Source organism: Monodelphis domestica, chromosome 4, assembly GCF_027887165.1.
Source record: "Monodelphis domestica isolate mMonDom1 chromosome 4, mMonDom1.pri, whole genome shotgun sequence".
Classification (NCBI taxonomy): domain Eukaryota; kingdom Metazoa; phylum Chordata; class Mammalia; order Didelphimorphia; family Didelphidae; genus Monodelphis; species Monodelphis domestica.
This window is the reverse complement of record NC_077230.1, coordinates 15,550,235-15,577,942: the sequence shown is the minus strand read 5'-3', so window position 1 is coordinate 15,577,942 and position 27,708 is coordinate 15,550,235. Positions and strand designations below refer to the sequence as shown.

Genomic DNA, 27,708 nt, shown 5'->3' with positions numbered 1-27,708 from the left:
ACACAGTCACAGATATATATACACATACATATGTGTGTGTGTTTTCTAAATGGCCTCTAGGACACTACAGATGTGCCTACAGCAGAATACCAAGAATGGAGAGCTGGGGACCATTTAAGTAGGTCCGGAACGCGGAGGAAATAGCAAGACACTGAATCCCGAAGCCAGGGCCAGACGCCCACTGGGCACAAGGATATACCACCTCGGGAAGACTTTCATCACCCTCCACTTCCTCTCACCATTTTCTCTCTCGCCTCTGGAGTGTCTCTGAACTGCCCCAGTTTCTCTTTCTTTCCGGGGAAAGTAATCCTTTCCAGATTGGTGGGGCATGGTCGTTGCCTAACCTCGGGGTTGACCTGGGAGCAGAGGAATGATCCTCACCGAACGTGAACCAATGGGGTAAGAGAGCCGTAGAGACGGGCGGGGGTAGGCAGGGCTCCACTGTGGGAGGAGGAAACTGCGGACGAGGACAATCTTGTCACTCAGTCCCAGCAAATGATTATGCTGTTGGGGGCCGGACTTGACAGTGGGGTGGTTGCAGCCTCAGCAGTAAAAGTCCGGCCCCAGGTTGAGAAAGATCTCAAAGCTCCGGCTCGCATAGTTCTACCCTCAAGCCACCCTGCGGAGTTAACGTGACGTAACGTAACATCTCTCCGGCGCTCCCACTATGTCTCTGAAAAGGTGAGTGAGGAGGAGGGAGGAAGGCGTTGGGAAAGCGGTGGACAGGGAAAGAGAAGAGCCAAAGGATCCTTTGCTAAATCGAGATTCTCCGTACCTACCAGACCTCTAGAACACCCTCCCTCCCCCTCCCCAACCCCCAGCCAGCCCTGCCAGGGTTCTCTTTGGGAGTTGGAAGCTGCCTAGGGACTTTGGGTGAACAGAGGACGAAGAAAGCGGCAGCACCCAAAGGACCCTAAGGGGGAGTGCCTGAAAGTGGACGGATCATTAGTTATACAAAACTGCATAAAAACTTGTCGGGCAAGAGGGGCGGCCAGTCCCGAGAAGGAGTCTGGGAGAGAAAAGCTACCTGGCGGATTCCGTACGTTCTCAAATAGGTGGAAGCTGTATTCCGGGAACCGCAGGGCTAGAAATGAAAGGGCAGATCAGGGTTTAGGGAGGCTTACTTCTATTCAGAGCAGTCCTAGGCTGAAGACGAACTAACTATTTTAACAAGGTGTCTGTCCCCCAAGGAAAGAGGACAGAGCTTCTAGAGGAGCGCCACTTCACAGAAACGTTAGTAACCGTCTCAGTTCATAGAAACCCAATTGAAGTCTAGATCGGAGAAGCGGGACCGGCTCTTGTCCGGGGAAGAGTAGTAGCAAAGTTACAGGGAAGATACAAATGGCTGTTTGGCCAGAAATTCACCAAAGTGAACTAGACCGTCTCCAAAGGAGTAGAAAAGACATCGTGCACAGGCAGCTCTTAAATGTAGTGCGCAAAACCATGGCCAGAGACATTTCTGTTTGATAAAAGTTGGGCTGATGGTCCACACCTTATGTGGTGTGGACACTTTACGAGGCACAGCGGGGGATGATGTAGCCTCTGCCTTCCAAGGAGAATGTTGAGACGGGGCCACGAGTGTAAAATGATGCAGAAAGAAAGAAATGCCAAAAGAGAGGTTCCCGGGAAAATTTGCTATGAGTGCAGGGAAGAGATCCCTTTTGTCAGGAGGGATCAGGAAAGGCTTCCTGGAGGAGATAGCGTCTTAACTGAGCATAGAGTGGTAGAGTTGGGGTTTTTAACAGGGGGTGAGGAGGTGGCCTGGCAGACTTGCGAGAACCATAAGCAAATACATTGAAGCAGGAAGGTTTGGGACAGGGTCCAGGTCTGAGAGAAGACCAGTTGAACTGGGAGTAATGATGACTTGTAAGATTTGTGAGTCCATATGTGGCAAGCGTTCGATGCCATACTAAGCAGAAGTGGGGAACCAAAGAATTTTTGAGCAGAGGAGGGATCTAATCAGACCTGTGCTTTAGGGTGATTAATGAGGTAACCTGATGTAGGAAGAATCGAAGAGGAAAGAAACTGGAGACAGGCTTCTAATCAGGAGACTTTGGAAGGAGACTAGCCAAGAGGTTAAGAGCCCCCACAGGGTTGATAATTCTGAGGCCAGAAAGGAGTGGAAAGACAGGAAAGACATTGCTAATGGATAGTTCTTGGTGAATTATGGGAAGTGGGAGGATGAGGAAGGAAGGGAATGGAATTAGGATTAGAAATAAGTTTTTGTTTTTACAAAATCATTATAAAAACCTTAGTGATTGAGGAAATGGTGGTGTCCCCACCAAAAACAAAGACATCTAAAGGAGCAGGGGTGGGTTAAAGGAAGACAAGGAACTCAATATTGAAGTTGAAGTGTGAGAGAAAATCCACATGGGGTCGGGATGCATTACTCCTAACTTAAAATATTTTAATAGCTAGCTTATCTCTCTATAACATATGTAAGCAGTGCAGACTGCCTGTCATCAACAAGGCTACCTTTGTACATAAAAAGTCCCTGACGAACATAATGTTATGAATTGTGAAAATTCCACCAAATCTTCAAATGCCACCCCTATGCAGCCTGCAATTTTTCACTCTTCACTACCTGAAATTCCAAAGACTTTTGGACTTTGGTCTTAGATCAAAACTAGAAGGAACCTTAGAGGTCATTAAGTCCATTACCCCATTTTACTGGGCATCCTGCCTATGCTTGTACAGGTGACAGAGGTAAGATTAGAATCAGAACTTTCTGATTCCAAATTTCGAACCCTTTCTACTGTTCCTTTTAATTTTCACTGCTTCTCCTTTTCCAGGAGACCTTACCTCACATTTCAGTGTGAATTATAATCCAGTTGTTTTTCTCTTAATGTCATAGTGAAGAAGTGGGAGTTTTGATAGGGGAAGTGAAAAATGTCATTTCTAATTGGAGTATGAGGAACTGGGGATGGAGGGTAGAGGAAGAAGAAAAGAGGAGGGAAGTTTTGGAGATGCCGGGAGAGTGGATAGTAACTGGTGCTTGGGGGGGATGGGGAAGATGAGGAGAGGGGAATATCTGAAAGCCCCTCTAAGCAGGGGAAGGGTACAAAAGATAAATGCCATTTACTTCACCATATTTCTTAAGATCTGTCTGATATAGGTTATATTACAATTCTGCCTTCTATACATATGATGGCCTTATTTGAGACTACTGGTTGAAATCGTGTCTCAATTCTTTACTATATAAAATAATGAATTGCCACAATCAGCCCTCAAAATTGCATAGCATGAGGTGTTACAAGAAATGGAAATGAGTTAGTCATGTTTTGGGAGTTAGTGGATAGCTGATGGACAGCATGCATCTTCCACTAGTACCCATATGATATCAAGAGGTCCAGCATAGATCCCCCAAAACATTGTACATACCCTCTGTGGATATGCACAGGAGGACATGGGCAAAGGTTGCACAAGGTTAGAATGGGTTAGAATCAATAGATGGTTTCAGATGGATCAAAATGTATTGAGAATCTCTGGATGGATTATAGATGGGTAAAGAATCGATAAATTTGTTATAATTGGCACCACTAAAAGGAATCCTCATACTGATTAGATTGAAAGTCCACTGAAGTCCATTTTCAGTGAATGTATTTTAGGAACAATAACATCAAAAGGACAAAGAACATTACTTTCACAAAATTGCATGAAAAGTATCCTTCTTTTCTTGAATTCATGAATATCCTGGTCACCCTGTGTGTTGAACACCTTGCAAGTATTACTATCATGCTAATAATATTAAGTATAATAGTTATAGTACTGGCAGGGGGAAAATATTTCTCTAAGGTCATAAAGGTAGGTAGTAGCAGAAGTGACAAACCTAGGATCGGAATCAAGGCCATTTGACTCCAACTCCAGAGCCCTTTCCACTGTACCAACAATACATCTTCTCAATGAGAATAAGATCTTCCCTTCCATCTAAAGGTTCATCCAGAATAGTTTCAATGGGAAATCTGTGTCCAGAAAAGCCTTGATGCTATCTCAAAGAAAGCTCTTGCTGACATAACGATTGCTTGAAAATATTAGATTAGCAAGAAAACATCTAATGCCCAGTGGACTTACGCATCGGCTATGGGGGGTGGGGGGAGGAGGAAAAGAAAATGATCTATGTCTTTAACGAATAATGCTTGGAAATGATCAAATAAAATATATTTAAAAAAAAAAGAAAATATTAGATTAGTAAGTAGTCTGTAGCTTTTCCTTTTAATGTCACTTAAAAATCCTGAAGTCTGTGGTCAAATAGACACAAAAATGAAGCCAAGTTGTAGGTATGCCCATTCAAAGCAGAGGAACTCTCGCAAGACTGTGACAATCCTGACTTAGACTGGTAAGCAAGCTGGAAGGGAGAAATTTAGTTGAGCACCGAGGGACTCCAAGTCCCTGGCCAGTTTAGCAAATAGAGCAATGTCAGCTTCAAAAAGCTGGTGCTGATAAAGGGATACGTAGAAAAAGAAGAGAACTTGGGGGAACTAACAGCAAACTGCAATGGTAGAAAGAGTAAGACACTATGAGAAAATGAAATTTAAACTACTCTTTCTTAGAGGAGAAAGACAATGTTAACCATGGTCTTGTGAAGAGTCCTGAGAGTTTAGCTTTTATTCTTATAAGAAAGATTGGGGCAGGGAATAAGCTGTCATATGTAAGAGGGCTGTGAAAGTTATTTTCTTGGGAGGGAATCTTAAGATACATTGTGAATAAATTATATTGAACTGATTTTATGAAGAGATATTATAAAGAGAGTGGTTTTTTGTTTTTTTTTTAAACTCTTACCTTCCATCTTGGCTCCAAGGCAGAAGAGTGGTAAGGGCTAGGCAGGTCAAGTGACTTGCCCAGGGTCATACAGCTGGGAAGTGTCTGAGGCCAAATTTGAACCTAGGACCTCCCGTCTCTAGGCCTGGCTCTCAATCCACTGAGCTACCCAGCTGCCCCTAAAGAGATTTCTTGAAACATTAGAGTTACTTAAGGCAACTGTATATCCAGTGTTGAGGAGTCAGTGGCAGTGCTGAATAGGAGGGGACTGAATATTCCATTTCATGGCACTTTTCTTTTGAACAATATAAGGGTGACTCCATGGACTTTTTTTCACAGCAATAAACTCTAAATATTCATTTATAACTGTATTATTATTTGCTACCATAATACATTGTATGACTAATAACACTGATTATTCTTTGAGTTATAAGCAGTATCAGATGTGGGGTGGGTGGGGGGGAGAGACAGAGACAGAGAGACAGAGAGAGAGAGAGACAGAGAGAGATTTCTCTGTTTTACTGAGGCTCAGAGGTAATGGGTTAATTAATGTGCACGTCTCTTCATTTATGAGGTGATATCAGATCTAGGAATCTGAAACTAATAAATAACACAGTATAAACATGCATAAAAAGTACTAATATATGAGTTTAGTCAACTGGGTCCTTATTGAAGCAAGATAATCGTTCTACTCCTTCTTAATTGAATCTCTGTCCTGTTCATGACAGCAGTTTTTGTGCTCATCTGTCCTCAAAATTCCCATGACCTCTTTTCTCCCTATCCTTTCAGCCGAGGATATGGACATACTATACCACACCTACCCACACACAATTAATCCTATTGAATGAAAACTCCCTTTTTTCCCCTTCTCTTGATCTCACATCCCTCTGACAAAATCCTTCATTATCTTCCTTTACTCCAGACTCTGATGATCAAGTGACCTTTACCTGCCAAGGCCTTTTCACACAACCTTGGTCCATCTTCTGCAGTAGTTTGTCCCCACTGTTACACTCAAACTCTCTAATCTTCAGTCTCTTCCTATCTACTGTCTCCTTCTCTGCTGCCTATAAGTTTGCCCATATCTCACCCATCCTTTTTTTTTTAATATTTTATTTGATCATTTCCAAGCATTATTCGTTAAAGACATAGATCATTTTCTTTTCCTCCCCCCCCCCACCCCCCATAGCCGACGCGTAAATCCACTGGGTATTACATGTTTTCTTGATTTGAACCCATTGCTATGTTGATAATATTTGCATTAGAGTGTTCATTTAGAGTCTCTCCTCTGTCATGTCCCCTCAACCGCTGTAGTCAGGCAGTTGCTTTTCCTCGGTGTTTCTACTCCCACAGTTTGTCCTCTGCTTATGAATGGTGTTTTTTTCTCCTAGATCCCTGCAAATTGTTCAGGGACATTACACCGCCACTAATGGAGAAGTCCATTATGTTCGATTATACCGCAGTGTATCAGTCTCTGTGTACAGTGTTCTCCTGGTTCTGCTCCTCTCACTCTGCATCACTTCCTGGAGGTCGTTCCAGTCTCCATGGAACTCCTCCACTTTATTATTCCTTTGAGCACAATAGTATTCCATCACCAACATATACCATAATTTGCTCAGCCATTCCCCAATTGATGGGCATCCCCTCGTTTTCCAGTTTTTCTCACCCATCCTTTAAAAAAAAAACACAAACTCATTTGATCCTACCTTCCCCTCTGACTATTATCCTATAACTCTTTCCCTTATCAATAAACTCCTTGGGAAAAAGCCATCTACAAATCAGTGCCTCCACTCCCTCTCCTTTTACCCTCTTTTAAATCCTGTGTAATCTATCTTCTAACCTCAGAATTCAACTGAGACTGATTTCTCCAAAAGATCTCTTAATTGCCAGATTTAATGGACTTTTCTTAGATCTCCTTCTTGATCCCTCTTGCAGTATTTGCTATTGTTGAGCACTTTCTCTTCCTAGATATTCTCTTTTAGGATGTTTTCCTGACATGACTCTCTCTTAGTTCTCCTACCTGTCTAACTGATCTTTCTGTTTCCTTTTTTTAAAAAAAACACTTAACCTTCTTTCTCACAATCAGCATCAAGTATTGACAAGGGCTAGTCAGTTGGGGTTAAGTGACTTGCCCAGGTTCCCAATTTCCTTTGCTGGGTCTTCCAGTGCTCACCAACTGTAAGTGTCCCCCCACAACTCTACCTTGTGCCTTCTTTTTTCTCTCTTTGATCCCTCTTGGTGAGTTATTAGTTTTCAGGGGTTCCTCTATGATCACCATAGAGATGTTTCCTAGATCTATATAACCAGTCCTCAGTCTCCTGAGTTCTTATTCCTCATCACTGCCTATTGGACATATAGCCAAAATTGAACTCATTCTTTTTCCCTAAAATATTTCCTGCCTCCATACTTCTCGATTACTGTTTAGGGTACCAAAACCACCCTCCCAGTCACCTGGATTCACAACCTTAGGATCATCTTCAACTCCCTTCTTTCAATAGCCAATTGGTCACCAAATCTTATCATTTCTATCTTTATTATATCTCTTCCATAAATCCCCTTCTCTCCATTTATAGTCACTCTCAAAATATAGGTCCTCGTTACCTCCCTCCTATGTCATTACAATAGCCTCTTATTTAATATCCCTTCCATCACACCTTCCCCAACTCTAATCCACTGTCCACATAGCTACCAAAGTGATTTTCCTAAAATGTAGGTCTGAATGTCATTCCTATAGTACTCAATAAACTATAATGGCTCCCTATTATCTCTAGGATTAAATATGTAGCCCTTTGTTTGGTGTTTAAAGCTCTTTCCTACATTTCGAGTCTTCTTATATTCTATTCATCTTCCCTCACCCCCAGTCGTATTAACCTACTTTGTTTCTTAAGGATATTTCATTGACTGTCTTTGTGCCTTAATACTCTTCTTCTTCTTCTACTCTGCCTCTTAGGATCTCTAAATTCCTTAAACATCTGACTCAGAAATCACCTTCTTTAGAAGACTTTAACCAGTCCCCTAGGGTTTAGAAGTTTCTCCATTAAGGCTACTTTTCATTTACATATACATATCTTGTATATATGGCATCCTTCACATGTTTTTCCCTCCATTCAAAGGTAAACTACATGAGTTTAGGAATTGTTTTTGGTCTTTATTTGCAAGTCGAGTGTCTGACACAGATTAATCACTTAAAAATATGTGTTTGTCCTGGAAAGATCAATGGAAACTTATGCAGAGCAAAATAAGCAGAACTGGGAGAACATTGTACACAATGACAGCAACATTGGATGATGATTATCTGTGAAAACTTGGCTACTCTCAGCAGTTCAGTGATGGACAATCCTGAAGGACATATGATGGGGAACGCTATCCACCGCCAGAGAAAGAATTGTTGGAATTGTCTTTCACATCAGTGTATTTTTGGTTTTACTTTGGGATTTTGGTTATTTGCTCTACAACAATGACCAATATGGAAGTGTGTTTTACATGACAAAAATATGTGCTTGTCAATTGGTTGAACTTAATTCATCACTGAACTTTTCAGTTTCTTCATCTGTAAAATGAAGAATTGTGCCAGATTATATCTAAAGAACCTCCTATCTCAGACATTCTATAATTCACATATAACTAAGAAACAATATTAGAAATCTTCCCTTTCTGTTCAAGTAATGACAAAGGTGAAAGTTTTCAGAGCACGTATATAGCCAGAGAGGACCTGTAAGACTCTCTGATGTGTAGGGATTATATTCATGGGCTTAATTTTAAAAGACTAAAACATGGAGGGACCCTATTCTAATAAATTCCAGCAATTCAGTCTAATATATCTGAGCATTTCACTTCATCGTAACTTACAGCATATAGAGTTGTCTACCTGTGAGTTGTGTCTCTGAGGTAGATAAGCTCCTCAAAGGCAAGGCCCATTAGATGCCCAACAAACACCTGCTACCACGATTGTGCAAAGTACACACTTAGAGCTTAGTCATTTGGATGGAATTTACTAATAACTCTTTTTAATACTGTTTGGCTAACTGAGTCATACTCAGAATAAGTTCACATGGTTCCTTCACCTCTGATTTTTTTAAATCCAAGCTGCCATATTCCCACGGACCTCAAAGTTGTCTGTTATTGACTACTCTAACACAGAAAACAAGATGTTATCACTTACTATTCACCATGCTCCATTTAGCTATTTCCCTGATTCAGACATAACCTGGAAATATTTTGAGTTTGTTGACCCGTAAAAAAATGAAATTTCCTTTTTATATTTATATAAAATATAAATATTCACCCTCACAATGTCAGTTTTTATGGTTCTTAGTTTCTTTCTTATGTGATATAGTTATTAATAATAATATTAGCTAGCATTCACATATGCTTTAGGCATTTTAAGGTCTTCAGAGTGTTCTACAAATATCTCATTTGATCCTCACAACAATCCTGGGAGGTAGTTGTTATTATTATTATCATTTTACAGATGAGGAAACTGAGGCAGGCAGCCCAGCATCACATGGCTGGTATGTGTCTATGGTTGAATTTGAATTCAGGCCTTCTTAACTCTAACTCCAGAGCGCTATCTACTGCACTTCTAATGTTTTGCTTATTTGTTCTTTATTTTATTATAGGACTGAATGCCTCTTGCTCTTTCTTGCTGCTCTGAGAGCTGGTAAGTCCATAGTATTTCCACTTGGGGATAGACATAGATATATAGACACATAGTGATAAAAAGAGATCATTTCCCAAATCTTCCAAATTTTTAATAGTAGGAGTTGCTTAATTTAAAAAACTTTCATTTAATTAAAAAAGCCTTTAGTCTTATCTATCTTCCATATGAAAAAAATAAAAGTCAAAATTGCAAACTAGGCTCAGCTATTTCCTGAAGGCAAAAACACTTATACTTTCCTAAATTTTGCAATTATTACATAGGTAAAATCCATCTCTGCCTCAGGAAAAAATGCAGCCAATATACCTGTCGCATTCCACTTTTGCATTTAAAATCTCATTTTGAAATTCTGAATCATTGCACTATAGCATCTATTGCTGCCATTGCCATAGCTATATGTCCTTCTGCATCCCTGGGCTGATATACCTCTTTGTTTCCAAGGACCAGCAGTTTCCACAAAGTGCTAGAAAACAACCCCCCAATAGGCAAAGCCATTTGCCTGTTTTCCTCCTTTTGAATAATAAGGGAGAATTACAGTAGTGTTTCTTTGTAGTCCAGTATATTCTGCTTAGTTAACCTACAATTGTTACGGTTACTTTAAACTCTTACTCTCCTGTGCCAAGAAACTGGGGGGAAGGGCGGGGTGGATGGGGAAAATATAACCCAAGATGCCAGATATTTCATGGCTTAACATCATTGTATTATTATGTCTCTAGGAAATAATTACTTCTTGTAAATGTGTGATAATAGAAGTTTTGCTGCAATCTTATAGAATTTCATTCTGTACTGACACCAAAATGTTTTCCAGTAAAACATCTTCAATTTTATAATTAATGGCAATGATAAAATAAGGTTCAATGTGTAAAAATTTAAATTTCAGAGAAAATTTTCAGAACAGCTAATTCCACAAATTGAATATATATACACATTGTAGTTATAGGTCTCTGGTCAAGAAGTAACTGAATGAATATGGGTAGGATTGCTTGTATAATAATCACTCATAATTTCTTCGTATTATCCTGATAATTTCTTTTGAACAAGTTAAATACAATCATTTAAATCAACTTTAGTTTATAAGAATAAAAATTTGACCATGAGGAAGCAGAAACTTCTAAGAGAGAATTTTGAAGTATTTTTCCATCTTGTTTTGTAGCTGAAATAACAGTTGAGTCAGTTTTGGGATACAGAGTCAAGTAATTTGGCCAAGTAATATTTAAAGGGTTTGTTACAAATCTATGCAGTGAAAAATCACTTTATAATGTACATTTCCCTCCACTACCATCCCCATAGAACAATACACTGAGCTCCATTTGGATCTAACCCAAAGGCCAAGGTAGACTGACCCTATACAGATTGAGATAGATAGTAGTGGTTCTAGCCACCCGGTTCCGTACCCTCTTTTGACCTCATTGGGGCTCTATCTCCCCTACCCTTTAATACTCAATATTTTCCAAATCTGCCATGGAAAAATTGGCTCAGACATCCTCCTACCACACTAACGTGCAAATTATTGAGAACCACTTGAAATAATAGTCCTCACATTAAAGTCTCAAACTAAAGGAATGAAACAATGATAGAGCTCTACTAGTGGCTAAAATTGGATATGATGAAGTCAAATGCCTTCCCAGGATTCTTGAAATCATATCACAAAAGCATTCCTCTTCCTTAGCCTACACAAAAAGACAAAAATGAAAGTGGTCTATCCTCACCCCAAACCAATGCAACATTTATCTCTGCAAAGCATTTTCCTGTAGAACCTCTTCACTCCTTAGAGTAAAAGGCATTGCAGTTTATAAAACAATAATCCATTGCTTTCCTTTCTCCTGTTGTTACTGTGACAGAGCTAGCGAGCTATTAGGATAGAGAAGGATGCAGAACTGGTGACTTCTTAAGAGTCAGATAAAGGAAACAAGTAGACGTAGATGGGATATCCCATTTTGTCCTTGCTCCATACTTTAAAGAGAACTCTAAAATATAGATAGAATCACATTCATGGTGATGAAATGTTGTAAAAGAACACATTTTATCTTTCCTTATTTCTCTAATTAGCTCCTTAACATGAGGAAACAAGAAAATCTATTATAAATTCTGTGAATTTAGAAGTGACAAAATCAACTTGGGAAACAGTGAAGGAAACTAAAATCCTTGTAGAAATGGGTTCTTCCTAGTCCATATCAATCTATTTTGATTTGAACATTATTATATTCTAGTTTTGGTCTCCTCCTCTGCCATCTTTATGACCTTGGACAAAGGACGTCACACACACACACACACACACACACACCCCGACTTCTCAAAATTTAGAGAGGGAGAGATTAGATTAGATTGAGCTCTACGGGCTCTTCCAAATCCTATAAAATTCCAATCCCTTTCTCATTCCCTCAGCATTCTCATTGATGTTAATGTTAATTAACTCTGAGTCTTTTTCTGAAATTCTTGGATTTTCTAGTACTTCTGAGTAATAGGTGGAGAATCCCTACTTAATTTCAACTGTATCCTGTCTTCTATTAAGTACAAATGTTTTGTGGGTACAGGAATTGTTTGTAAAATAATATTCATACATATATTTACAAGAGAGATAAATAACTTGAAAGGCTAAAAAAAACATTTCGCAAATGAATTTCCCTCTCTTTTTGCCTTTGCAGTTATAATGAAAGAAATACACGGTATGGTAGGGGACAATGTTGAACTAAGCTGCATTAGTCCTATACAACGACATTTTGACTTACAAAACATACATGTTTATTGGCAAACAACGAAGACACCACCAGAATCTGTAAAGTCATATATTCCTGGCGAGAATTCTTCCCAATATGATGATTCTAAGTATAAGAACAGGGCATCGCTGACACCTGAAAAAATGGAAAGAGGCGATTTTTCTCTGCTTTTGTCTAACATTACCACAAAAGATGAACAGGAGTTTGTATGCATTGTCCTGAATAAATCCAGTTTTGGGATTCTTTTACAATCTGAAGTCACTCTCCGTGTGGCAGGTAAGTAAAAAGGAAATGGGTAAGGAAATAGAGAAACTTAATTCTTAACTATGTGTAATGCCTTGGGAAACTATTGTAATCCTATAAGAATCCATGCTTTCATTGAAAGAGTGGGGAAGCATTGGGGCCCAATGGATAAAATAGTGACCTCATACTCAGAAAGATCTGAGTTCATATCCCCACTTCTGACACTTATTAGGTGTATAACTGTGGGCAAGTCAGTTAATTCAGAATTATAGCTGAGTTATGATCTCTTGGTGGAAAGAGTTTCTAACCCCATGAAATCAAAAATCTTTTCCTTTATGATATAACACATTATTAATGTATATTTCAACTCCTTGTAGATTTTATGAATGATTAGTCTCCCCCACCCACCCAAAAAAAGTCATCAACTAGTAGACAAACCTTTGGAAATGGACTACCACCTTGAATGTGGGTGCTACATAGAGTCTTTTACCTAGGGCCATACTAGTGTCCTATCCAGAGGAAATACTTAATTTCTACAAACAACCAGGGTTTTTGTTTAACCTGGCAGAAAAGTGATTTGTTGAAAAAATGTTGGAAATAGACCCATTTATATTATGAACTTTCTCCAACTTAAATTTTTCTTTTCCCTTGACTATCCCTAGTACATCAAATATTGCCAAAAGAACCATAACCTTAGTATTCTTGTACATCCAGTCAATTGGTATTCATAGAATCATAAATTTTGTGTTGGAAATTATATCAGAAGTCATCTGATCTAATACCTCATTTTACAAGAGAGGAAAAGTCGATCCAGAAAGATTAAGAAGCATACCCAAGATCAAATCAAACCAATCAGTCAATAAGTTTATTTATTAAGCCGCCACTATGCACCAGGCACTGTGCTGAGCACTGAAGACACAAAAAGAGGGAAAAGGATGTCTCTGCCCTCAAAAAGTTTGCCAATCAATGGGAGAGAGAAAGCAAACAAATAAGTACAAATAAGCTAACTATAGGTCAAATGGGAAATAATTTAAAAAGGGAAATCAATGGAATTAAGAAACATTAGGAAAGGCTTCCTGTGGAAGATGGAATTTTAGATGGGGCTTAAAAGAAATCAAGGGAAGTATGTGGAGATGATGAGAAAAATTATTCCAGGCTATGAGGGATATCCGTGTCTTGATTGATGAACAAGGAGGCTAGCATCACTGGATCAAAGTACTCTTTGGTAGAGAGTAAGACGACTGGAAAAGTATGAGGGAGCTAGTTTATGAAGGGCTTTGAATGCCAAACAAAATATTTTGTATTTGATGCTGGAGTTTTTTGAGTAGTGTGACAACATGGTGCAGAACTACTTTTTTTTAGGAAAAGCACTTGGGTGACTGAATAAAGAATGGATTGTGATGAGGAGATACTTGGAGCAGACAGAACCAATAGACAGCTATTGCAATAGTACAGACCTGAGGTGATGAGGATCTACACGAGAACACCAACATGTCAGAATAGAGAAGGTTGTATTCAAGAAATATTGCAAAGGTAAAATGCATAGCCTTGGCAACACATTGCATATGATGGGTAAGAGATAGTGAAAAGTTAAGGATATCTAGTTTAAGCCTGAGGGATCGAGAGGAAGGTATTATAGGAAAAATAGGGGGTAGTGAGGCTTTAGGGAGAAAGATAATGGATTAAGCTTTGGGCATGTTGAGATTATGATGCTGGAGGTTGGAAATACAACATTCAAAGTCAGCAGAGAGATTTAAGCCTGAGAGCTTAATTTGAGAATTATCAATATAAAGATAGTCATTAAATCCATGGCAACGGCTAAGACCACCAAATAAAGTAGTATCGGAGAGTGCAAGGGGAAAGAACTGTAAAACTCCTATAGTAGGAGGACATAATCTGGATGAGGATCTAGCAAAGGACTGAGAAGGAGCAGTCAGACAGGCAGGAAAACTGCAAAATAGTGGTAACCCAGAAACCCAAAGAGAAGAGAATATCAAGGAGTAGAGTGTGATCAGCAGCGTCAAAAGCTACAGAAAAGTGGTGAAGAATGAGAACTGAGAAAAGGCTATTGGATTTGACACCTAAGAGATCACTGAAGAGAGCAGTTTTAGTGGAATAATGGAGTCAGAAGCTAAATTGTACAGGATTAAGGAGAGAGTGGTAGGAGAGATAAGTCAACAACATTGATTAAGTGTCTCCTATGTGCCAGGCACTGTGCTAAGGGCTAGGGGATAAGACAGTGCTCTCAGGGAGCTCACAATCTGATGGAGGAGACAGCTATATACTACTGATACAAACAGGATAAATTGTAGATCATCTTAGCGGGAAGGCACTAGAATCAGAGGGAATCCAGAAAGTCTTCTTGCAGAGGATGGGATGTTAGCTAGGTCCTGAAGGAAGCCAGGGAAACTAGGACATAGGAATGAATAAGGAAAGAATGCCAGGCATGGAGAACAGTGAAAATTAATAGAATAGGAATATAGAGTGGGGAATAGAGGGGGGGGGGGGGGCGGGAAGGAAGGAGTTGCCTATTAGCAGGCACTTGAGTATTTCAGGCTTACCAGGACCCTGAGTGATGGTTACTCCCCTCTTGGAGCACTGACTCTTCTGCTGAAATCTCATCCTCTGTTCATGGCCAGTGTAACCTAGAGCCCAACATCCTGGGAAGCATCCCGCCCTTGAAGCAGTTCCCTAGTGCATTCTGTACCCTTGGTTGTATTCCTAATGGGATCTCCTTTTTCTCTTCTGCAGCAAACTTTAGTGTACCAGTGGTGGCCCAGGAGACTAATAATACAGAAGTCACTTTTACCTGCACTTCCCACAATGGGTTTCCGGAGCCCAAAGTTTACTGGGTAAACAAAACCGATAACAGTTTGCTCAATCACACTCTCCAAACTGTCACGAAAAATGAGAAAGGCCTGTTCAGTGTCTACAGTGTGCTGACAATCGAATGGACTCCTAATATCAGTATCGAGTGCTGTATAGAAAATGTGAACCTACAGCAAAACCTAACAGTGTGGAAAGGTAAGTCACTCAGTGGTGGAATGGGAAAAGCTCGCCTTTGTTTTTCACTCTCCACCCAAATCCCCAAAGATGAGAAGGGGAAGAAGATTTGAGTGTGAGCAGAGGATTCTGAGAACTCTTAGAACAAAGGAAATATAGATGACTTCCGAGCAAATTAAAATTCGGTATGGGCTGCTTCGGGATGGAGGGATTTCCCCTCACTGGAAGCCTTTAAGTAAGAGGTAGGAAACAGAGTAGGGTGCGTGTGAATATTTATTAAGCACCTACTATGTGCCAGGCACTGTGCTAAGCACTTTATAAATTTACTTTTTTTTTTTTAATTCTTATCTCCTGTCTTAGAATCAATAGTGTGTATTGTTCCAAGGCAGAAGAGTGGTAAGGGCTAGGCAATGGGGGTCAAGTGACTTACCCAGGCTCACACAGCTAGGAAGTGTCTGAGATCAGATTTGAACCAGGGACCTCCCTTATCTAGGCCTGGCTTTCAATCTACTGAGCCACACAACTGCCCCCAAATATTATTGTATTTGATTCTCACAACAATCCTGGTGCTATTATGACCCTTTTTCCATTTTTTAAATCCCTTTTTCTGTCTCTGTCTAAAAGGGCAAAGCCTAGGCAAACAAGGTGAAGTGACTTGCCTAGAGTCACACAGCTAGGAAATGTCTGAGGCCAACTTTGAATCCAGGTCCTCCTGACTCCAAACCTGGCTCTCTATCCACAATACCACCTAGCTGGCCCCTCATTTACATTTGAGGACACTGGGAATACGTAGGGGTAAATAATGAAGAGGAATGTTATTGAGAGGGTTCTTGCTTAGGTTGAGTTTGAAGTAGATGGTTCTGAGGTCTCACCCTGTGTCTGTGTATAGTACCAGTACAAAAGTATGATTTCCTGGAGAATTCTCGGCCAGATTATATTTGACCTAAAGAATAGACAATACCTAAGAAGGGACTCTTTGTTTCTAGAAGTACACTCTTTCCTCTGTTCTTAGCACTTAAGCTTAGCTCACATTTTTCAAAGCATCCTAAAAGGGCTTCCAAGATATATGGCTCATTTACAAGCTGGTTTTGGAAGCTCCATTAGGAGTGGGGAGAGAATTTTCTTTCAGAAAGCAAAGTTAATCTTAAATAACCAATAGAAGAGATATAGATTCGACAAACCATCATCTGCCTTCTCTCTTTCATGCTAGAGAATGTTTCTGAAAGAAGGCTCACAACTGTTCGGACTCAGTCTACCAAAAATTCATTATCTAATTTCAACCTGGCCTCCACTGGAATGAAGCAATCCTTTTGCTTCTCCTCTCATTTGGAGGAATCAAACTCCCCGCCAAGTCACTGATCCAAAACTTTTCTTATCTCTTCAGGCAGCCCATGTTACCTTCCTCTTAACAGAGAATTTTACCTTTTATTTGACTAAGAAAGTAAAGGAAATTTGCTGTGAGTTCATTCTTCCCTCTGTTCTCCTTCTTTTCAAGCTCCAATGAAGTGGTAACCCTTCTTACCTAAACTAACCCCTTTACTTAAGTCAACCCATCCTTGAATTAGGTTGCTTTTACAATCATTCTTCTTTATTTTCTCATTTTCATTTTCTTCCTGACTTCTGGTTCCTTCCCTGAGATCTACAAATATCCCCAAGTCTTCCCATCCTTAGAAGAAGAAAAAGACCTTTTCTGGGTCTTATCATCCATCCCCTCACTCTATCATTACGTACTTTATATCTCACTTTTCAACCCCTGACTATCTTGTTTCTAATCTCATCACTCAGCTGAAGCTGTTCTTCTTAGGTTTAGCAACCACCTAATTGTCAAATCCAATGGTTCCTTCTCAGTTTTCATCCTTCTTACCTGCTCTGCATCATTTAATAGTATTGATCACCTTCTCCTACTGAATACCACACATCCCAGTTCTTCTATTTGTCTAGCTTCTTCTCCGCATCCTTTTCTTGAACTTCATGGATGTCCTGCCTCCTGGGTTCTAACTCTACCCTGTGCCCTCTTCTCTTTTTCTCTTTATGGTATCTTTCAATAGTCTCATCAGCTCACCCAGGTTCAATACTCTCTTAGACTATTTCAGAAGCCTAAAAATTAATTCTTATGCTTCATTGTTTCAGATGTATTTTTAATTTACTTATCTATGTTCATTTCATGTTTTAGTTCTCTGATACTAGAGAGACTTTGAGTTTTCCTCTAAATTTATGGCTGCCCCAAAATGTCTTCTATTTGTAAATTCATTTCTATGAAATTAACTGCCCCCTACAACCCTGTTTCACCTCTAGTTGCATTTTTAGGAAATTAGCTACTTTTTTAAGTGAGGGATGTCTATATATGCATATAATTATACATAACATACAATAATATATTATGTTTATTTATATTGTATTTATATATTCACAGTATAATATATAAAATAAAAATAGGGTTTTTTTCTATGGTATGCACTTTTTAAAAATGATGTACATTTTAAATCTTTGGTTTTGTGCCCACTAGACTAAAATATCACCTTTAAAATTGTAGGCAGATAGAAAGATTTTGGAATAGTGAAAAGGGTTAAATGAAGGCAGTAAAACAAAGAAAGTTAGCTTCTTAAATATTTGTAATTTTCAAAAGTAGAGGTTAAAGATGGTAGTGAAATACTTTTAAATATTGCTCTCTCCTATCGCCATCTTAAATATGACTAATAAATGTTTCCCTCTTCACTTTTAAATCTCAGGCTTTCTCCCTTCTCTAGGTGGAAACACAGGACAACTAAAATTCACCACCATCCCAAATGAGCCTAGACCACCTGAGACAACATCAAATACTGCCCTCTTTATTATCATTGGAATTTTATTTGTGGTTCTGGTGGCTGCAATTATTAGTAGACAGCTGTGTAAAAAGAGGCATCACTATGGACATTACACAGGTGATTTTAAAAAATGAATCCTTTTTAATGCTGTAAGTTTTCTTCGCATGGGTCAAACAGGTTATAACATTCACTCACTCCCTTTTTACTTCTTTAAAAAATAGAACTTTTGTATTCCTGAAAAGCAGCAGTGTTTTGTTTTTAAGAAAGTTGGGATGCTGTTTGCAATCTAACCATCTCTTATCTTACTTCCTTGGTTCTAACAAGGCATCCCAATGAAAATCAAGACTGCCAAAGTTCCAAATTGGCATTAGGGACACTCTGGTCAGTCAGCCAGAGGGTATATCAGCATACTATGTGTCAGGCATTGTGCTAAGCACTAAGGATGCAAAGAAAAGGCAAAAGCAAGTCCTAGCTCTCAAAAAGTTCATACTCTAATGGAGGAGAGGAACAGAAGATGTCATTCTCCTCTGAGGCCACAAAGGCATTTGATATCTCTATCTATCTATCTATCTATCTATCTATCTATCTATCTATATGTAATCAAGATGGAGCAGACTTAAGCTGTGGACCTTTAAGGATTAGGTTGAAAAACAAATGTCATTTAGTCTTGGATTAAAGTCATTTCTTTTACATGAACTTCCAAATCTTTTACCCTCAGAGTATTTCTAAATGTATATATTTTACTTTCCCTTCCAATGGCTTTGACTCCTTGTAAATAACTCCATATGTGGAGACTACTATGGGTAGACAGGAAAGGTGAAGGGACAAGGACCAACTAGCAAGATATGGTGGTAGCCCCTGAACAAGTGAGCTGGTAATAAGGAATTTAGGGTGGCAGATCTCTGAATCTAAGGGAGAAAAAAGCCAGCTGAGGGCCAAGAAGGTCCAGAAGGCACTTGGATCTCAGTAAGCAGGGATATCTAGAAAGAAATCTCACCAAAAAGCTTTGGGGACCAAGGCAAGGTCCCTAGAAATGGCTTCAAAAGGAAGAGTTGGCACTACCCATTCTGCTAAGCTTAATTCCTTGAATTGGCTATTTAAAGGCTTCAGAGACTCTACAGAGAATAAGGGACAGTACTTAAATGTATTCTTATGACTTTGGGATAAAAGACAACGTTGCCCTCCCCAAAGACCAAAAGTTTATTTTGACCTTCAGTTCATGTTTGCCACCCAGGAATTTCCTCTTCTAGTATGAATTTTAAGCATTTCAACAATTAATTTTAAATACTACCATCTCTGCTATAGTAGTAGTATTGTAGTAATATTAGTAGAATATTAATAATAGTAGAATTATATAATTTAAAACTTAGAATTGTAAAAAAAATTTTTCCTTAAAATTAGTAATTACTGTTCACATTAAGAAAAGTCACAAATCCACCTTCAGAGAAAGAACCAATAGAAGCTAAATGCAGATTGAAGCATACTTTTTAAATTTTATTTTTCTTTGGGGGTTTTTTTGGTCTGGATACTATTTTGTATGACTGCACATAGTTGATCTCTATTCAATTGCTTGCCTTCTTAAGGAAGGGAGAGGGAAGGAAAGGAGGGAGAAAATTTGACACAAATTTTTAAACAAATATTTTTACGTGTATTGGGGAAAAAATAAAATATAAAAATTTTTTTAAAGAATGAAGTAGTAATCATCAGTAGCAAAAACACTTACTTGAATTTTTAACTCATTTAGCCAGTTGTCCTCCCATTCTTGGTAATGTGTGGAGAGAAATGGCAAATGAGGGCAGACTCGTCACAAATCTCCAACATAAAAAGAATGCTAGCTGTGTTAGAAGAAAGAAGTTTTCCGTGTGTCTTTAGTCTAGCTCCTTTCTCATAACATAATTTCTGTTTTAACAGGTCCCCAAAGAAATACAGAGATGGCAGAAGCTATTGGTAAGAAAAAAAGAAACTAAATAGAAACTGATATCACTTAGAAAAGTTATTTATAAATTAATTAAGTCCTTACAATAGTCTTTTTCAACTTGGAAAATGACTACAGCCTTTGGTTTATCTAGACTGCAAGATTAGAAGAGTCACTCTTCTAGTACACCTTTAGAAACTTAAATGGACACGTTTAAGCTTTAGGCCTTAACATAAAGAAATAAATGGTTATTCAGTGAGAAGTGTGCTCTAGGCAATCAATACCAGTACTTGATTGCTGTGGAGAGGCCCCTTCCAAGGGGTAATTTCCATTTCAGAAGTATAAAAACCCACAAGTTAAAAATTAACTTACTTTATAATTAAATCAGCAAAGGCATGAAGGAAGTTATTTTAAGCACTGTGGACTGAATTTGGATTTTTTTTTCCGGAAAGGAATTCCATTCATTATCACAAGACATTAACAGGATTAATGTAGCCCTGAAGCAAAATATCATTGGGTGGGGGAGGGGGTAGGTATTTCCTCTAAATGCCTTCCTTCCAGAAAAGAGATTACTGAGATTCTTATAAAGTAGAAATGCCAGATTTGATAATAATCTAGAAAAAAAATTAATAGGCTTGAGGGGAATTCACTATCATTGAAAGCAACAATTGTCCTTTCCTTCTCCAGAGCCCTGGAGAAAAGATTGAGCTGCAACATAGTTGTAAAGAAAGTGTTTTATTAAGCTTCTGTCTTAAAGTCTATACTAAGTATCGGGGCAGCAGAGCAGTAAGGGAAAGGGTCTGAGGGAAGATTTGAAACTAGGTCATGCTGACTCCAGGCCAAGCACTGAGCCACCTAGCCACCCCTTGGTGAACTTTTAAAGTACCCTGTAGTAGGAGCTATCCCAAATACATTTTCTTCTGTTATGGCAAAAAGGTACTCTGTGCTACACAGAGGAAGAGAGCAAGCAAGTTACCTAGGAATAACCTGATGCTTTGTTCCTGCCCCATTCTGTGTCCTTCAGCGGGGTAACCACTACTGACAAGACAATTACTGGTATGCTCCCCTCATTTTATAACCACCAGAGACAGGGGATCAGTCTTAGGCAAGGAGAGTTGCTTCCTTTATCATGACCCAGAATCCACTTTCCTATCAATGTAATGTGAAAAATAGTGGTTTGATGGAACAGAAATAATACCGATTGCAATACTTACGGCACATTCTGAGTTGCCTTGGCTTTTGTGCACTGGCCTAGGCTCTAATTGTTTTGATTTCAGTGTTTTAGTGAGAAAGTTCAATCCTAATTAAAAACAACGCAAAATACTATGGGCAAATTGGGGATAATGGATCAACATAAAGTTCCAAAGAAAAAGCGACTCCACCCAAATGATTTGAAAGACCAGATGTTTGGCTGCCTTTGCATTTTGTTTCCCAAATCTCTTCATGTGGGGAATGCTTTTCGAGTGAACAGGCACAGTGAACTGTAATAGCATAATCCATACAAGTCATTTCCTTTTCCTTCTAAAGGCAGATACAAAAGCCCAAATGCTTTATGTAGTCCACAGGACTAGACTTAGGAAGATGTATTTGAATCCTGCCTCAGGTAAATGATTAGTTGTTTGACTCTGGGCAAGTCATTGGTTTCCTCATTAAGTTAAATGGATATAATAATAGTTCCTGTTTCTCATGGCTACTGTGAGTCTCAAATTATACAACATAGGTAAAATGCTACAAAAGTATGATTGCTTATAAATATATGTGCATAGAATATATATTTATAAATAGCTTATTTTTATTCAAATGCGAGTCTGTATGTATTCACCTTTCTCCCTTTCATTTTTTTTTTCTGATCAAGACTACAGTTGAAAGAGAAGCCATCTCCATTGAATGGAGCCAATACCTGGCTATATAAACTACCACATGACAAAGGCAATTTTGATTGGGGGCTGCCTGACAAAACCTCCCTCTGGTGCGTGGATGAAATGACTAATTATCTTTCAAGCAGGAAGAAGGGGAAATGATTGCCTTCTACCTATCCACTCAACTCCCAAACAAGATTAATAATAGCTATCTGGAATACAAAACACTGGAAATATACCTTTGAGGAATTGGAGCATTATTGTACTTTTGGAATGTCATGGTGGCCACTCTTGGCCAAAAGTATTGGCAGCACTTAACCCAGGAAGAAGGACGATGCAGCTAATTCAAGAATGTTTTTTTATAGAGTTAACAGCATTCTAGAATAGAAGAACCAAAGAAGCTTCTTCCTCTTTCTGATAACTCTTAACCATGGTAGAAAAAGGGGGCAGTGCTAATTGAAGAGCAAAGGCTGTATCTTCATGTTTTTATTCTTTCCTTTCATCCCTGAGACCTCAGACTGCATCTGACTCAGCTTCAAGAATAACCAAAATATGCAAAACTTGGAAAGAAGACCTTTTGGTATGGAGTTTCTGAAATGGGAAAAAAATGACATCAGTGGCAATGATATCTAGTTTAAAACAATGTGATTGCACTGTACACTTTCTAGAGCTGTATCAGAGAGGAGTAGAAGCTATGTGGCGTTGGGAGAAAGCTACCTACTATGGAATGATTCCTTAACTGTTCCTTCCTTCTCATTCTCTGTGCCATACCCTATGAAAATATGGTAAAGTATCAAATATGGTAAATGCCTCTCATGTTTCCTACCAGACAGGCTGAGGCTGGTAGATCTCTTGAGCTGGGGAGTTCTAAGCTGCAGTAGGCTAAGCGGATTGGGGTCCACACTGAGATTGCCATGGTGAGTCTCCAAGAGCAAAGGGCCATCAGGCTGCCTGACAAATCGAGCAGATCTAGGTTGGCCAATAGGGTTGGACAACAGTAGAATTGGATCTGGGTAGCCCCTGTACTTCCAACCTCAATGAGCTAGGAAGACCCAGTCTGACATATATTTTGAACTCAATGATGTCTAAAGGAATACGTATTTAAAAAAGAGAGACGAGGATAACTGGTAGATGGATTGATTGCTCCATTATTAAGTACTCCTGAGATGTCAGTGAAACCCAAGAAGGAGGACCTCTTGTGCCAAACTTATCGAAGAACGTTAACAACAGTTGTACAGAATGAGAGGGCCTGGATAAAAGCATCCAAATCAATGGCATTTACACATACATGTGCACACACGAGTGTGTAATTATATCTACCCACAAACACATAAACTTTTTAGCACTTTGGAGAGACTTTTCAGACCTTGGAAAATTGCCAAGTAGGACAAATTTATTTGAAAGTACACACACAAATATATATGAATAATGTAATATGCTTATAATGAACCAAAGGAAATTGTCTTAAATTGGATTATATAGAATACAGAAAAATGGGGGAAGCCCTTCATTGAAATGCCACTTCTCATCAACAGAAATGAGAGAAAAAGTGGACTCTCAGTTGTATTCAGGCAAAAGGAAGATTTTTCTCTCTAGAAAAGTCTTATAAAGTCTCAATTTCTGAAATCTCTTCACCCCAAAAATGGGAAGAAAAGGCAGTGCTTGAATGTAGCAGTTTTTTGTTTTGTTCTGTCTTCATTCTGAAACAGCCAAATTCAATAGGCATTTAGTACTACTAAAACTCTAAAAGACTCATTCCTGAGGAAAACAGAAAACATAGAAAAATATCAGAGAAGGAAAAAAAGGGGGGCCATCAATAGAAAGCTGGCTTTGTGAGATGATTAAAAAATAAAAGTTCATTTTGTTCCTTCTCTAAAGCAAGGCTGAAAAATGATCTTTTCCACAACCTCATATGAGTATCTTTTTATGAAAGCATCTAAAATTTGTTAGTACAATATGGATAACAATTTTGGCACGTGAGAGGGAGTTTCTTAACCTTGGAAAAGTTGCCATGGTGGCCAAGTTTCTTTCATAGTTGCCTATGTCTCTATCCATCTCCCTCCTCTCACCATACATTGGAAGGATTATAAAAGACACTACAACATTATAGAATGTCAGAGGCTTCCCATTCTAGGATGCTTCTTGAAATGGGAGGCTTCTTTTTTAAAATTTGAATGTGTTTTAAAATTTAAAAATTATCATCTGGCATTTTGTGACTCAGATTCTCTTGGTCCCTCCCTGCCCTCTCAGCATCCTGAGGCAGTAAGTAGTCTGACGTAGGCTGTCATGCAAGCTCTTTTTCCATATTCCTCATGGTGTGAAAGAAGACACATACTATATCAGAAAAAAACTCATGAAGGAAATAAAGTGAAAAATGGAATACTTTGACCTATAATCAGACTCCAACAGTTCCAAGAAAAAGCTTCTTATTGCTTTAGAATATCTGCACGGTTACATTCAGGTGAAGATAGGTGCTTGTCTTGTGTATACTGAGCAACCTGAAGTTTAAAAAAAAAATAAACTTCTAGACCAGACAAGACAAGAACAATTGAAGTCTCCAAGTGACTTTTGTTGACATCAAAGGTTTCCTTTGTTTTCTCATCCCAAAAGTGGTGAGGGAACAGGATTTAATGAACAGCCAATTTCGCTTTTACAACTCTGAATAATCAGTAATTATCTGAGTCACCATGCTTTCAGCAGATTCCACAAGTTCCTGGGGTTTTTCTTAGAGAACATCAGAACCCTGCAGTCACCTTTGCTGCTCACTCATTGGCATTGTGAAATAGCATGGAAAGATGCATTCCAGAGAGCTCTTCATACTTATCCATTTAGAATTCATATCTACAAGGGCTGAGATTGAGTCAGTGGACTTTCTCTATTGCATTGCTCCCATGTTTGTGTTATTGTCATTCCCATCAAGAAGTAGACAACCACTCACCAGCCATATTCACATCTGTATCTTCCTCAGGCTCAAAAAATCCATGTCTCTCCTCAAAAGCTGATGGGAAATATGCCAACTGGCATTCTGAGATCCTCTTGGTCTGTGTCAGACGTACATTCTGCCTTCTATAGAAGGTTATTCATTTTCTTACATTTGTTCTTTTCTAGCTTAAAATGTTTAGATGTTTGAAGTGTTTGTCTTTATATCATTGCGGGGTTGGGAGAGGGTCATAGTAGAAGAGGAACTGAATCCCACATGTATATATTTATCCAATTTAGAGAATAAATGTTTTTAAAATGCACAATGTAGATAGTTTTATCATCTAGCATTATACAATTTTGAAATAATACCCTTCAAAATGTGTCCTGTGTAGGGGAAAGAGACATGTTTATTGCCTACACGTACATTGTCTAAGAAAGAAAAGGTGTTTAGATTATATATGTGTACATATATATTTACATTCATGGACATATCTCATAAAAAGTAACTGCATCATTGTGCTGGTATTTTCAGAGGGCCAAATACTGAAAACAAATCGCTACTGAACTACTTCCCAAACTGAGGCTTCAAGAAAGTTAGCCCCAGGTAGCTCTCCTACTCTCAAAGAAATAGTAGATGGCAGACCATATATATATATATATATATATAATATAATAGCTTCTCATATCCTTCCCAACTCTGATATTATGTTCCAACTCTGTCATGACCACCTCTAAAGCTTTCTCTCATATCATCTATAAAATGAAAATATTGGACAAGAATTTCTCAGAGAGGGCAAATTTTTATCTAGTTAGGCAGTCTCAAAAAAGCTTACCTTTTATCAAGGTAGCCTACTCAGTAAACCGAGATATGAGTGCCCCCGTAATGTAGATTAAAAAAGCTTTTGCTTTATGTAAATATAAATTTAGGTGGTAGTTTCAAAATAGAGAAATTCAATTAAAAAACCCTTTGCCGCCTTCCTAATGCCATACACAGTTAATACTTTATAAAAAGTTTTATTGTCATTTTCTGTTTCACTATAGTTATCCTGTTTATCACCTCCCCCCCAACCATTCTATATGACAAATAGTAATTTTTGAAGAAAGTTTGCACAAAATGAACTATACCCCAAAAAAGTCTAAAAACAGGTGCAACATATAGCTGTGAACCTCACACTTTCACAAAAGGGTAGGTTGGAGTATCTTCTCAAATTTCTTCATTCAAATCCTGTTTAATCTTTATAATTTTGTTATATTTACTTTTTGATTTTTTGGTGTGTCATTTTAATTTCCAATTTATATTGTTGTAGTTACTGTACATGTTGTTTTCTTGGCTTCACTTATGTCACTCTGCATCAGTTCATATAGATCTTTCCATACTTCTCAGTGTTCATCAATGCGTCTTTTCTTACAACATGGTAACCGTGAGTAGAAAGACCAGAATAGATATGAGATGTTTAGGATTTTGCAAATAATTGGATTTAGATGGTGAGGAGAGGATATCGTGGTATTGACTGCTGTATTTAAAAGTGACTGAACAGTCATTCTGGCTAAAGTCTTCAGAAAAAAATGGTTTGGGTTAAAAAAAAGTACAACAAAACAAACCACCATTGTTGTATCTTGTTTGGCCAATTTAGTGCTCAAAAGCACTAAGAAATACTATGACTAAGCATGAAGTCATTTCTGTACTATGCAAACCCCTTTCAAACCTGGATGCCATCACCTGAAACAACAATCACATTTTTTAAAATTTCTAATTTTTATTAATATTTTGTTTTTACATCACCTTCATTCAGAATATATCCCTTCACCCTCTTATCTATTCAGAGAGTCACTTCTTGTAATAAAGAATTTAAAAAAAAGATTGAGGAGGAGGAAAATATTTGACTTGTGTCTCATTTTTGCATAGATGAAGCTCATAAGTTTGTAGTTTGGGTATGAACTATGTGTGGTCAAGGAGAATGTTTTCCCACTGCAGCACCACTAAGCAGGTAGGATGTAATGTTAACAGGGAGTTTCTCAATTGTTACCATTTTCTCTGGCTCTCTCCTGGAAGAATTCCTGAGCTAGTCATCTCCTTTTTTTTGTTTTGTTTTGTTCTTTTTTATTTTTGACCTTTTTCGTTAATTTTAATAATATTTCCATGAGTTTTCTAAAGTTATATGATACATATTTTCTCCCCAACCAAGCAATCTTCAAATACATCTAGCTCTTCATCAAGCTTTTCAATTGGTAAACTTTATGCTTAAGTCAGTTCATCATTGGGAAAATTGCCTCTCATCAATCCCCTCTCAGCCTCAGCCCAAGTTTCATAAGAAGAGCTACCCCAGATTTCAGTCTCTATTTTGGGTGTCCCGTTTCCTCAGGGAAAAATAAGGTGATTGTGTCCAATTACTCACAACTAATTTAGAAAATGCTATATACTTTCAGGTGGATGCTCATAGCAGAGAGGGAAAATGGCAAATGCTGGTTCCCTCTTCCCTCATGATCTTCAATAGCACAGATAGCAGATGTGCTTACTTTTCTCCTGACTTTATTGGAAAGAGCTCTATTTTTTTTATTTTAAATTTTTTATTTTTTAAAATTATTTTTCCATGTTCACATGATTCATTTTCCTTCCCTCCTCTCTTCCTTTCCCCCTCCCAGAGTTGACAAGCCATTCCACTGGGTCATACAAATGTTATCACTTGACACCTATTTCCATATTATTCATTTCTGCAATCGAGCAATGTTTTAAAGCCAAAACTCCAAATCACATACCTATATAAATAAGTGATGAGTGCTAAGTCATGAGTGCTTTTGCTTTTCTACTCCCACAGTTCTTTCTCTCTAAATC

General features: G+C 38.4%; 1 protein-coding gene across 2 annotated transcripts; it reads left to right on the top strand.

Moving 5' to 3' along the window:
- The first annotated feature begins 423 nt into the window (after positions 1-423).
- LOC100027399 (ICOS ligand) lies at positions 424-26,752 on the top strand. 2 transcript variants are annotated; one of them, XM_007493295.3, is made up of 7 exons: positions 424-681; positions 9,375-9,415; positions 12,058-12,405; positions 15,124-15,396; positions 18,105-18,296; positions 20,091-20,126; positions 21,950-26,752. In XM_007493295.3, the coding sequence occupies exons 1-7, from the start codon at positions 668-670 to the stop codon at positions 21,958-21,960; spliced, it is 915 nt and encodes a 304-aa protein (XP_007493357.1). In that variant the 5' UTR covers positions 424-667; the 3' UTR covers positions 21,961-26,752. The 2 variants fall into 2 exon arrangements, with proteins under 2 accessions (XP_007493357.1, XP_007493358.1); XM_007493296.3 differs by having other exon boundaries at positions 488-681; positions 18,123-18,296.
- Positions 26,753-27,708: the final 956 nt, after the last annotated feature.

Excerpts from the sequence above, each read along its gene's own strand:
- LOC100027399 (XM_007493295.3), top strand. Across the intron at positions 12,406-15,123 it reads AGTCACTCTCCGTGTGGCAG|CAAACTTTAGTGTACCAGTG; the intron begins GTAAGTAAAAAG and ends TCTCTTCTGCAG. Across the intron at positions 15,397-18,104 it reads AAACCTAACAGTGTGGAAAG|GCTTTCTCCCTTCTCTAGGT; the intron begins GTAAGTCACTCA and ends TTTAAATCTCAG.